At 35.3% G+C, this 13,656-nt stretch overlaps 1 protein-coding gene across 3 annotated transcripts in view; it reads right to left on the reverse strand.

Annotated features, from left to right (window-relative positions):
* Window positions 1-9,541, reverse strand: part of LOC139958415 (testis-expressed protein 10 homolog) — a 29,310-nt gene extending 19,769 nt beyond the window's left edge. Inside the window, exons 1-7 of one of the 3 annotated variants that reach the window (XM_071955477.1) lie at window positions 9,410-9,541; window positions 6,947-7,186; window positions 5,637-6,119; window positions 4,397-4,584; window positions 3,331-3,586; window positions 2,144-2,465; window positions 485-623 (exon numbers count right to left, since the gene is read on the reverse strand). In XM_071955477.1, the coding sequence (XP_071811578.1) occupies window positions 485-623; window positions 2,144-2,465; window positions 3,331-3,586; window positions 4,397-4,584; window positions 5,637-6,119; window positions 6,947-7,186; window positions 9,410-9,526 (1,745 nt within the window). In that variant the 5' untranslated portion in view covers window positions 9,527-9,541. Of the gene's footprint in view, window positions 1-484; window positions 624-2,143; window positions 2,466-3,330; window positions 3,587-4,396; window positions 4,585-5,636; window positions 6,120-6,946; window positions 7,187-7,432; window positions 7,554-9,323; window positions 9,344-9,409 lie in introns of those variants that run through there. The other 2 variants (XM_071955478.1, XM_071955479.1) reach the window with 2 other exon arrangements.
* Between the last annotated feature and the right edge of the window lie 4,115 nt (window positions 9,542-13,656).

The raw sequence follows: 13,656 nt of genomic DNA on the forward strand, positions 1-13,656 counted from the left end.
ATTAAGATAAGCATTGATCAACTGGTGCTATTGTAACATGTTCACTTCACTGCTACTGAATGTGGATATAATCCTGCTTTAACCATGTTTGTGATTACCATTTAAGATCAACTGGTGCTATTGTAACATGTTCACTTCACTGCTACTGAATGTGGATATAATCCTGCTTTAACCATGTTTGTGATTACCATTTAAGATCAGCATTGATCAACTGGTGCTATTGTAACATGTTCACTTCACTGCTACTGAATGTGGATATAATCCTGCTTTAACCATGTTCGTGATTACCATTTAAGATCAGCATAGACAATAGAAAATAAGTTAGAAGGTAAGCATTTTCAAAGCAGGATTCAGGAATTATTTTCACTTCATTGATTTTTTTGCAACATTGATTGTTTTGTATTCTATTTTGATGGTGACCATATTATGTACGCTGCTCATAAGATTGAATAGGAAACTGAAATCAAAATGAATTCATACTCACGTTGTAAGATCAGATGGTTTCTTGTGAGCTACAAGAGTCATATCAGCTATGCAGGCCATTGCAAGTCTCTTGTTCTGTGACATGATGTGTGAGTTTTGGTAGAATATTATCAAAGCTTCAAGAAGAGTCAACTTGGAATCTGTTGCAGATGAAAACAGTTGAAGTGTTAAAGTACTCATACTAGTAGGACTCTTGTGTTAAAGGACACTAGTGTTAAAGTACTCATACTAGTAGGACTCTTGTGTTAAAGGACACTAGTGTTAAAAGTACTCATACTAGGACACTGGTGTTAAAGGACACTAGTTTTAAAGGTGTTAAAGTACTCATAATAGGACACTGGAATACTGTAACTCGTAAAGCCCAAGAGTACTTTACAGTTATGTAAAACAGGGAGTCACATAGTTAGTCTTGTTTCTTAACTTTATCAATCCATACTATATTGTACAGTATAAGTTCTACTAATGTGTCTCTACTCCATCAGTATCATAATATATGTATTACTGTATTACTGTCTAGAACAAACATGATGCAGAAAGAGCATGCTGCTGACTTATGGAGCAATCAGCACTGCATGATTCTTGTATCACTATCAATCTCACATCAACTATTTACGGTTATGTATCGATGACAGACTCACCTATTCTGCTCACATATCAAATGTTATGAGCAGTCTATTACATTGTCTCTGGGTTAGCATACATTGTGCCATTTTTTAATGAGGATGCTAAGGAATGTGTTTTTAAACCTGTCATTCTCCCACATCTCATTTATGAAGTGCCAGGCTGGGATTATTTTATTTTGCAAAAAGATAAGGATAGAATTGTAAAGATTACGAAGTACATGTGAAGATTCTTCACTTGGATAACCAATTTACTGTATTAAGGAGACCCTGAATGCCTCTGTTAGAGCTGAGTTTATAAGAATGGTCACAGAACTTTAAGATGATCAGAATCACCCGTACTGCAAGCATGATTCCCTAGGGAGTCTTAATGTGCAATCAAACAGAAAGAATGCCTAATGTTTTAAAATATAGAATACAGTTGTTTACAAACAACCTTTGTTTATAAAGCTGCAATTTTTATTCAATCGAAAAACTTGAAAAGATGAATTGATAAAGATCTCATATACTTCTTACCAACTAAAATTTTGTACATATTGCTTTAATATTGTATTTAATTACTCTTTTTGTACAAATATTTTATATTTATACTAGAATAAATATATTGAATTGAAATTGAATTTGAATTGAAAGTGAATCAGAAATTTTCCAATAACATTGAGACATTCATAATTTGGTGAGCAATGTATAACTAGATCATAGAAACGTAGTAAAATTTAACTGTTATACTGTATACCAAACTCTGAATGACTATTAGTTGTAAATGTTCTTGAATAACATGAATAAATCACAAGTAGTCGCAAAGTGATTGGATTAAAAAGAACTTGTACTAAATATTTTCCAAGAGCTGTAGTGGTACTCCATACTGGGATAACATAAAGCAGTACTCAGACTGTGGTACTTGGTACTGGGAAACTTATGTACCTGGAAGTACTTGATACTCAGATCAAAGTACTTAACTGTAATTGCGCCAAACACCCTGTATTGACTTGTGTGTACATGTGAGGAAATAAACTTCAAATGTGAAAATGTCACAATACCTTTGTTTATTACGTTTCTCATTAGCCTCTCAACTATGATCAGCAGCATCTGGGCATGCTCAGTAGATAGCTGGCCATCACCTTCTAGGGCGTTGCGAACATACTTCATCAATTTAAAAGTCCAACCTTGTTTCTGACCTGGACTTATCAAATATGATACAACACCACAAACCAAGACATTGACTTCTTGGACAGATACTAACATCTTTGGCGTGTTTTGCTGGTATCGACCTGTTCCTCCCTCTTGCACTGAGTAAGGAAAGTTACTAAAGAAAGCTTTTAGTAACTTCTTTTCATACACTTTTTGTATATCTCTGAGGATCTGAGGAGGGAGATTGCAAAGAGAACCTCACCAAAATTGTTTATTCCATTTTAACAACATATTTATACTGTTGCAAGGATTATATAGAATATTTATTAACCTGAGTAACCTCAATTTTATCTCAATGTTTACTTAAATGTGCTGATAACCCAGTCTTCCTTATATGGGACTTCATGGTTTCAATAAACTAACAATCATAACACAGCTTTATGACAAAGTTCATCTTGATAACTTCAGAGATGTCATTTTGAAAGAAATGCATCTCACATGAATACTGCCAATCAACTCCCAGAAGGCCAAAATCTTGGCCAAACCTAACAAGGTATGGTTAATCATCTTCAACATGTTATGACAATAAATGTTTTGATACATTTCATGTTAAAATATAGGTAGGTCTATGCTGTGTGCCAATTTACAGAAGTCACTGACATGTTAAACATAACATTGTGGCATAAATGCAATAAACAATCTTTTCAAGCCTATTTTGATAGTGAGAGCATTATTGTTACACTGTCAATTCTACGTGCACTAAAGGTCATCATTGTGACTCATAAACATGCTGGAATCACATACTGGCAACTTCCTTTTGTTCACTAAATCACTTAAACGTCTATTAAATTGACCCTCATAGTTTCTTTGGATAAATTTTACCACAAGAAAAGTACCATTGCTATTTCAGCAATACATGCATGCTGAAATAGCAATGGTATGCATGCATGCATGCATACATGCATACATGCATGTTAAACGTTTTAAGCAGAGTGGGAGCCATGGAGGGGGGGCAATACTGATACTCACTTCAGCATAATTAGCAATAATCAAGAAACTTAGTTGAATCAAGTAATGATATTTAAGAAAAGCTCACTTCCACTTGTTGATGTTCCTGAGAGAGTAGTTCTAGCCACTTCCATAGTAAGTGCATCACAGAGAGAACGCCATGTAACGTCTGAATGCTCCATGGTGTCAAACAAAGACCGTCCTGTTGGTTACCATGGAGATTTGGCCTAGCTTCCATCCAACATTGCAATATAAGAGGGATTACTTTGTGAACAAACTCCACAACTTCTTTCATGTTAGAAGTAAAGTCTTGAGAAGTTATGTCTGTTTGCTGAGATAAGGACCTAAATCAAGAGGCAAAAAATAAAATACAAAATGTTTAAGATCTAACAAATAACTACAGTATGATATTCAATGTGATATTGTTCATTGCAAACTTAAATGTTTAAGATCTAACAACAAATAACTATGATTTTCAATGTGATCTTGTTCATTGCAAACTTAAATGTTTAAGATCTAACAACAAATAACTATGATTCTCAATGTGATCTTGTTCATTGCAAACTTAAATGTTTAAGATCTAACAAATAACTACAGTATGATATTCAATGTGATCTTGTTCATTGCAAACTTACAGTAAATGTTTAAGATCTAACAACAAATAACTATGATTTTCAATGTGATCTTGTTCATTGCAAACTTAAATGTTTAAGATCTAACAACAAATAACTATGATTTTCAATGTGATCTTGTTCACTGCAAACTTAAATGTTTAAGATCTAACAACAAATAACTATGATTTTCAATGTGATCTTGTTCATTGCAAACTTAAATGTTTAAGATCTAACAACAAATAACTATGATTTTCAATGTGATCTTGTTCATTGCAAACTTAAATGTTTAAGATCTAACAACAAATAACTATGATTTTCAATGTGATCTTGTTCATTGCAAACTTAAATATTCCATATTGATAAGTGAAATGTGAAGAAGCCACCCAATAGCAATAAACGCATCAAATTTTCCTAGCTTTGCATTAAACATTTTTAATTTTTATAAAACACCAAACTTCTATCTTAGTATTGATAATTCACATCAGTTAAAAATGCTCAGGAATAAAATCTTTTGTACTCTGAAAAACCTTTTTGCGTTACCTTATGGTGGAGGTCTCATTATTTCCATGTTTCAAGATATCTCTGTCTTTATAAATTCCCACAAACACTTGCTGAGATGAGACAATAATACTCTTCTCTTCTACCTGTGACTGCTTTATGTGATGTGGTGCTGATGTCAGCTTGTTATCAACAATGGCTGATAGAAAAGACCTCAGTCTTTGCAAAACCTATCAAAACACAAGAAACATCAAAAGTTGAAGTTGAAGAAAAGGTAAAAGTACAATAGGAAATTAGCTGAAACAAAGGCATTACAATGCTTATTTCTCTTGTAATGCTATGGAGACTCATAACAACACATATATATATCATAGTCTTCTAACATAGACTATATTTGAGGTACTATGTATAGTCAGTATTACAGTGAATTATACTAGTGACTGGGACAAGGCAATATGAAGAGCAAAGTATGCATTTGATTAAATACACACACAAAATGCTATTGATTCTGTATATCTGCCTACAGTAAATCTGGTTCTAATCCATCTTTTCTGACAAGTTGGTTCGTTTTCTAAGATTGTGCAAACAAACAATGTACAGAAAAATGGCACACTGTAAGTCAAACAATGTACAGAAGAATGGCTGCCCTTGCATAGTGTGTACACTGTAAGTCAAACAATGTACAGAAGAATGGCTGCCCTTGCATAGTGTGTACACTGTAAGTCAAACAATGTACAGAAGAATGGCTGCCCTTGCATAGTGTGTACACTGTAAGTCAAACAATGTACAGAAGAATGGCTGCCCTTGCATAGTGTGTACACTGTAAGTCAAACAATGTACAGAAGAATGGCTGCCCTTGCATAGTGTGTACACTGTAAGTCAAACAATGTACAGAAGAATGGCTGCCCTTGCATAGTGTGTACACTTTAAGTCATTTTGATGTTACCTATCTGCCCAACAGCAGGCCAGTGTAATATGCAATGTTTTATTCATCTCAATAATGTAAAATCACATGATGACATCAGATTTTATTGCAAGGCTGGCTTCATCTTCATTCAAGAGCAAAATGATAAATTTGCACTGTGTTCTGAATGGTAGTACCTCTAAGTACTGAATGACATGATACCATCAAAAGACATTAGCAGTAATATGAATGAAGGGTAATTCATGGTAAATATATTAGGAACCAATTAATTGCTTCTGACATATAAAGCTTAAGCAAAAGGTTTCTTATTTTAATTAGTGAAATACAATATATGTAGATTTAATCCAATGACAATACCTGTACACGCCACTTCTGTCCTGAGGACTTGTTTCCTGGAGAGATGTTTAGCTGCACAGTTTCTGCCCCATCATAATGGCCTCCTTGTTGTGAAATTTGATGAATGAAGTTTGTTAGCAGTTCTTTACTCCTGGTAATGACAAGGCTAGGATAATGTACCAACAGAAGGTCCAGAATTGTTAAGGCATCTAATTGAATGTCCTCTTGTAAGTGGGTCATTGCACAGCAAAGATGAGCACACATGGTTGGAAAAAATGGGACCATCAGATTAGATGGAATATTTTTCACAACTTGTTGCATGACAGGATGTCCAGCCTGCCTAACATCTCTGTCCTTGTCTGTGAAGGTATGGGCAACATTTTGTATCAGTGCTGCCAGGTTATCCTGTATAAGGTGGTTGTTGGCCACAAGGAGCTCCTTCAGACCCATCAATGTAGAAGTTCTGACTTTGGCATTGTAATGATTGATAGTGCATAACAGATCCTGTTGGAGAAAGAGAAATAGTAAACTATAAAAGCTAAGTAATGTTTGCTAACTATGAAGAAGCATCAACATTGAAAGAGTGAAGGAATCCATGCATCTCATTAGAAGATCCAAATCCAAGCAGATCTCAGCGAGCAAAACATACGGTAATTTGGTTGGTAATAGTTGTAGTTCTGAAACTCAAAAGAGGATTACAAGATCTGCTGGGTTAAACTGATGAGCTAATACCGGTAGCTAGTAAGGAATATGTTTTTGACACTATTCACTGGCCAACTTACAACACACTATATACTAATAAACATACCAAAGAGATCAGTTAAAGAAGTGAGATTCTGGAAGATGCTAAAGTTTTGGCAAGCAGTCAAACATGGTCACTGAAGTTACATTGTGGGAGTCATGTCCAAGTGTCCTCAGGGATTTGCAGCAGTTTAGGCTTTATTTGAACTTTGTAGGAGGCTTGGCTTAAAGAATGTCATGATTAAATACAGCTCATCTTAGCTGATTTGTTCACAATGTAGTGTTCAGCTAAAAGCACAATAAGAACATTGCATACAAAAGCAAGACACTGTAACTGCACTTTGTTAGTAACAATTAACTAGTAACAATAAGATATAAACTGACAAAATATTAACAAGTTTGATGCCAGAAGTTACAGGTATCACAGAAACTTTGAACTTTCCGAATCCAAAATCACCTCTACCCCACCATGTACAGTACTATATTTATAGTGGAAACGTAATGTAGCTATGCTCTGAGTTAGGTATGTATATGCCACAACCTTTAGTATCAAAACAACTTTCTTTACTCCGTAAGAAATGGATACTTACTTCTATGGTCTGTTTCTTCTTTGTTTGTGGGATAGCACCATCAACAACCTTAAATTGTTCTTTCATAAGGACACTTTGTGATTTGAAGGCTGTATTTGTGAAGTTATCAGGCATTGGTTTCTTCTTCCCAACTTTCAACTTCACCTTTTGAAAATCTTTTTTCTTTTCTTTGTTCTTTCGGCTACTTTTTCCCATTATGCCTGTTAATGTGTTGTAAGCTGATAAAAAAAATCTGTTTTCCTTAAAGAAAAATGAAGAATATACAAGCTGTTCACTTTATCAAATCACTGAACAGGGAGCATTGCTCAATATCACTTCATAAAAATGTAAACATAAACACACACAACAACAACAACAAAAGAATTAATAAATAATAAAAACAAAGATTGTTTATCGTAACCACCGGTTGATTCTGAAACAGTACTTCCTGAGTCAAAGTTTAGATAAAATGAACTGTACTAAATAATGTTAGAGTGGTAAACATACAGTGAATACCGGTGATGGCTGGGTTTGGTGGTCTGCAACAAACTCACTCTCTATAGTTGAACAGAAAGTGTGTCAGCAAGGTGGTTCCGTTTACATAGATACCGTCAATACATAGATTCAAATGAAAAAGGGAAGGCTAGGTGTCAAAAAACAAAGAATAAGCAATGTGATTCTTGTAGCTGCTACATTTTGTTTGATAAATATGTACAATGTTCTATGTTCTGTCCCATCTGATATTTTCTTCGCAGGACCTTTTAAAAAAAATTCTTTGCACTCATAACATAAAGTTGTATTTGCCAAGAAAAATAAATTATTTTACTGAAACTTTTTGCTCATCAATGTATTCAATCTGCAATATATGAATAAGAACATGTGTGGTAAGCTTGGAACAACATAGTAGACTGATTGATAAACTTTTGAGTACTCGCTGTACATGTATGTCATCTTCTACTCCCATGATAGGTTAAATTTGACATCTTGTGTTACAAAAGATGGTTGTTGCCTCAACTATTGTGGCACATGGCAATGCAAATCTTCAGAGTTACAAAAAATATGTTTGAACAAAAGAGGAATCTACTGTAGTAATGACAAATACACATATTCTAATCTACTTAAAAATCATCCTTTTGTAAGGTAAATGATAATGAAGATCATAAACGATCATTGTTATAATTATGAGCACTTGATGAGTTTCTTTTCTAATTGCTATGGGGGCTTATCTTGGGCAGAATAGGAAATCCCCTCCTTATAAATGTCACATCGTTTTCAACTCAACTTGGCTTTGGATATTCAGCCAATGAAGACAATCTATGCTCTGTCAGCTTCATACCATTCAATCACAGTAGCTGATTGGCAACCATGTCCTATTGAAAAATCTACTAGCTGTCAGAAAAGTCTGAAACCTTCTACATGCCATGCGCAAAAACTCTCTTGGTAATGTTACTTTTAGTTTGTAGCGGTATGCTGGATTGTACTGCAGCTATGTCATACTGTTCTGAATGAAGTTGTAACATTAGGCCACACTATCACACTCTCGTCACAAAACAGCATGATGTTAACTGAATAAAGACAGAGGCTATTACTTTCCTACCGTTTCATAGAACATGTCAAGTTAATAACTTTTGTTAAGGATTAGCAGTTTCAGCTTTTGAACTTTATGTCTGCTTTTGTCATTTCACTCAGCAGTCATATCGAACTATTTCTTGAGCAGACCAAACAATGGGCTTCTCACATTGCTTGAACACTGCATGGAATACGGTCTTAAATTATATAAACAGTTTATCATAATGATCTGAATAATTGCAATACTAGAATAGTATAGGAATGAGCAAGATAACTGCTATCATTGCACATTGCACTCCACGCAGCTCAAATGCGGGGTTACTTTGGAACAGTACTTTATTAACTCAGTATAGGCCTACACTGGCTACAATACAGTCACAGTGCTGAAAACATATAAAAGTGAATAAACAATCATTGTTTTTTATTTTGAAGGACTTTCATAAAATATTAAACCCAGTGTAGCCTAGGCTACAGCCTGCATGGGATAATTTACAAAACTGGTGTATTCTGATCAAACCATCAATCAAGTCATCTTAAGTAAAGTAAAATATAAAGCCACATAAAAAAATTCAGACAGATCTTCATTACATTCATCCTTACAAGGAACATTTGGGTCCACCCTTATACTGTACTTCATTAACGGTAAGCATGTGATGGCTTATAATGTTCACTACAGTACAGTGCAAGTTTTTGCCTAACTTTCGCGAAACCAATACTACAAACATGCTGAGTCGAACATCGCCTAGAGCGATCCTCTGGCAGTCCGACATGGCCTAGCCTAGTCCTAAAACGAAGAATACTTTTAACTGGCGACGTTATCGCTTGTTACCTCCTCTTAGAAACAAAAATAGCAAAATTCCAACCTATGCGATGTTGACTGAAGAAGCAATTAATAGCAGAAAAATAAAGTCTTACTTCAACCACGTTGGATCTGCATGTTCTGCAGTACAGTGTGTTCAACTTCTCAGAAATGAAATGTGGTTTGATTCCGTTCACCCAAACCAATTTGAAGTTAGACTTCATAAAAAACATCTAGTTTGATTGAGCTATTAATTCGATCCCGTGTATCACCTGTCTAGTTCATCAAATGCGAGGTGGTTTAATTATTTACAAAACCTGAAATATATGTCGCCTCTTTTCATAAGCTTTCATTCTCTTATTTCTATATAAAATGTGTTCTCTTCACGTTATTGTAGGTCAAATCCGTCTTAGCTGTCCACTTTGTGCCTACCTATTTGATAAGGGCATAACTCCTTCATTTTTTTCCAACTTGAATCTGTAATATGCATAGAAATTGATAATGGTAATATGATACAAGCTACTGAAGAAGACGTTGGGAGGATGCGCGATCGAAGGTTGACGTTATTTAATCGACTTTGATTCATAATCAATTTTGGTAGAGATTTAATGATATAGTTTATAGAGTTTTAGCATCTAAGTAAGAACGAAAAACCAATATTATACATTGTTAGTTGGAAACTCAATATTAATGGCAGTCGTTTCACCCTCCTTCCAGTTCGCACCAAAACTATAAACTTCGCCCTGGATTTCCCTTGTCGTCCCAAACATTGACCACCCCCCCCCCCCCCCAGTGCCAAACAGTTCTCTCCAAGTCAACAAATTCGCACAACTGCAAATTCATACAAATCAAAATGTTAAAGAAATTTCAAGACAACATAGAACAAATTACAATTGCTCTTCCAATATTTCTTATGACAAAAAAAAGTATAGTATATTGTGAAATTCTTAATGAGAAAACATTGACAACAATTCCCCTCGACAGGTAGTGGGCTGAACTTTGTGGAATGGAAAAGGGGCAGTAAAGGATTTTATCAAGAAGGTGGATGTACTGGCGTCATTGAGGTCAAATCCAATGAGGGGGTCGGCTGAGGGTCCTCGCCCAGAAAAACACTATTAAATGTCCAATAATACATTCTGGGCTTTATCTAAATTATAATCAGGTGTATACAAGTTACTCTAAACGCAAGATTGTGTTAGTAAATAATAATAAATTCAAAATTTCCCGTCATTGATTATAATAATAATAATAATAATAATAATAATAATAATAAATTACACTTATATAGCGCTTGATACAGCGTTTCAAAGCGCTTTACAAAGTAGGAAAGAGGCAAGGGAAACCAAGGGGAAAAGAAAAAAGAAACTAGGAATCAAACAGAAATGTTTTAAGTTGTCTCTTGCCTCTTTCCTACTTTGTAAAGCGCTTTGAGACGCTGTAATATTATTATTATAATCAATGACGGGAAATTTTGAATTTCTTAAATTTCTGGGCGAGGAAAAAATGGAGGGAGAGTAACGAACGTGAAATGGGAGTTTGTTCCAAAGAGAAGGCGCAGCGACAGAAAAGGCAAGAAGCCAATGCAATGAACGGAACACAGGAGTGATGTGATCAAACATTTTAGTGAGTGAGACTATAGGCACGCAGAAGCGTTCTGAATTCTCTAAAGGGGAGCTATATGAGAAACTGGCAAATTCACATACAAACTGTTGCCGTAATCCAGATATGAGGAAACAAAGGAGTGAACCAGTCGTTCAGTTGAGCCTTGATCTAGATACCTCCTAAGTTTACCAATTTTGTAAATACCATACGCAGCTGAACGACAAGTGTTCTGAATATGTTTTCGCATATCGAGTTGATGGTCAAGCAAGACACCAAGATCACGTGTATTTTTAGAAGGAGTTATGACCTTTGTACCAACAGTGAGGTCAGGTAAGTTACTTGCATCTCTAAAATGGGAGGTGACGTGGATGACTTTGGTCTTTGAATCGTTAAGGAGTAAACTGTTGCAAGTGGACCATTGCAAGTGTTGCAAAGGTTGCAAGTGGACCGTTGTAAGTGGACCGTTGATTGGTTTAGGTAGGGGCTTGCCCGCACAGCGGACGTGTATTACTCCTGCACCGGTTAGCTGCATCCGTAATACCACCAATGGAATATGGTAAATATCCACACCTGCTACGAAGGTGAGGTAGGACCTGGACCTTATGATCGAGAGAGCCTGATGCAAATGAAGAATTTTATTAAGGAAATGTGCTATCGAGGGGTCATTGTGGGTATGGGCCACAGCCCCCCCCCCCTACCCCTCCACTGCGTACACCACTAATGTTTTCAACATTGTGTTTCGCATTATTTTTTCCTTTTATGAAGTGTTACACGTTGTATGACAATGGAAATATCAATTTAAAGCATTCTTTGCAAGTGTTAATGTAATACAAACGGCTATATATGCATTACCGTGCAGCAGTTATGAATTTTATGCGTGGTAACGAGCGTTAAATTGTGAAGTTTACGTTTATATAGATCCTGCAAGTGCAGTTTGCTTAAAGTTATGTGTGTACACGTAATAGCACGTATGAACATGAAAGAGGAGCTTGTGCAGGATTGAAGCTGTCCCTTATTCGTGAGATCATCACAATGAGAACACATGCATGAAAGAACACAGAGGAAAAACACATCACGAAGCTGCATATCACCTATACCCATTCAACAGCATATACTGTTTAAGACTGAGCTACTAAAGATTTGGTTTCATTTCGTAAATAAATTAAGAGAATTTTTCTACCGTCTGGTAGTAACAATAGAAAATGAAACTCATTCCAAACGTGTAATGTTATACGTTTTTACACACTGTTGCCGCAATATTAATAAATACTTGAAAATTTCGTTGCGATATTTAACATATACAAAGTATGCAGCAAATGCCGGTCACTTACATATATTAATTAAGGAAACGCTTAGTATATAACAAATAGACAAATGTGAACTGCTAGACAATTTCAATTAATTGACGTTTTTTTTGCGGGAAAGGCAATAAAATCGCTCTGTTTCAAACACAAGCTTAATTCTCTCTATGGAACATAAAGTTTTTACTTTTATTTCTTGCCACGATTAAAAGTCATTTTCCACTTAAGTAGCATTAAACACAAAATATTAATGTTGGTTAATTTCATCACGGAATTCCTCAATTTTATGGCCTATACTGCAAACTTTCAAATTCGATGAAGCAGCGTCATATAACATTCAGTGTATTTGGAAATCTACGAGCGCTCTTTTTACTTTTATCTGGTATACAGTCTATACTATAGCAACATTGGTTAGATATTTATATATTTGGAATATTTGCCGTTAATTTGAGATATTATTAAAATTATTTCTAACGATTTTGAGTTTATCATGCATGCGGCTATGCCACCCTGTTCCACTTTTCGTGGCATACAAATGATAGTTTAACTGTGTTCATAGAACGTTGCTGAATGGTTTCTTGACACACTAGAGTCGAGGGATCGTCATACATTCATAAACTGGTTGAGGAATTTCACTCCATCTTCGTAAAATGATGCATATAAAAACCTCTTTAAAATGAGGATGTTTAACACTATAAGTTATTGGATTTAAACAGCTGTTGCAGTTAAGAGAATCTTTCTGTACATAACTACATTTTTTTATATATTTTATATTTTTTTTATGAATGAGGGCGTTGCACTCTGGTCATTGGAGCCGTCTCATGTGTTAGGGGGTTGTCGGTCCTCCCTAAGATAAAAAAAAACTGTAGACGTCAAATGGTGCATTCTGGGGCATATTTAGAATATAAATAAAGTCTAAATAAGTAGCCCTAAATGTAAGGTTTTGCCAATTAAAATTTTGCCAAGTAGGTTTAGTGCGGCTAAATTAGTGGGCCGGAGGTGGGGGGGGGGGGCTAGGGAACTTTCACCCATGCTAGTGGTGTCTGGGCATTTTACTGCTAAAATCTCCAGACTTGACCCTCCCCCAAAGAAGGAGCATAAGGCAAGGAAAAAGGGAGATGAGAGGAAAGTAAATGTCACCGTTATCCCGCGTATGCCTCATATGTTTTGCACAAACAATACTGCTCAGAAATATTGCCAATCAAAACAAATTTCTCAAATAGAAGCTAACTTGAAGGAGAGCTATTGCAACGTGGCTGCTCTTGTTAATTCCTTGTCAAACGTATGGCAAGCCGTTTTAACATTTACATCTCTATTCTACTTAAGTAGAATTAATTCCACTTAAGTAGAATACAATTAAGCTTTAGTGAAATGAATTTCACTTAAGTAGAATTGCATTTTACTTAAGCTTAATAGTATTCCACTTAAGTGGAATTCATATTAGCTTAAGTTCGAATGGT

This window comes from Apostichopus japonicus, chromosome 18, assembly GCF_037975245.1.
Source record: "Apostichopus japonicus isolate 1M-3 chromosome 18, ASM3797524v1, whole genome shotgun sequence".
In the NCBI taxonomy this organism is placed as follows: Eukaryota; Metazoa; Echinodermata; class Holothuroidea; order Aspidochirotida; family Stichopodidae; genus Apostichopus; species Apostichopus japonicus.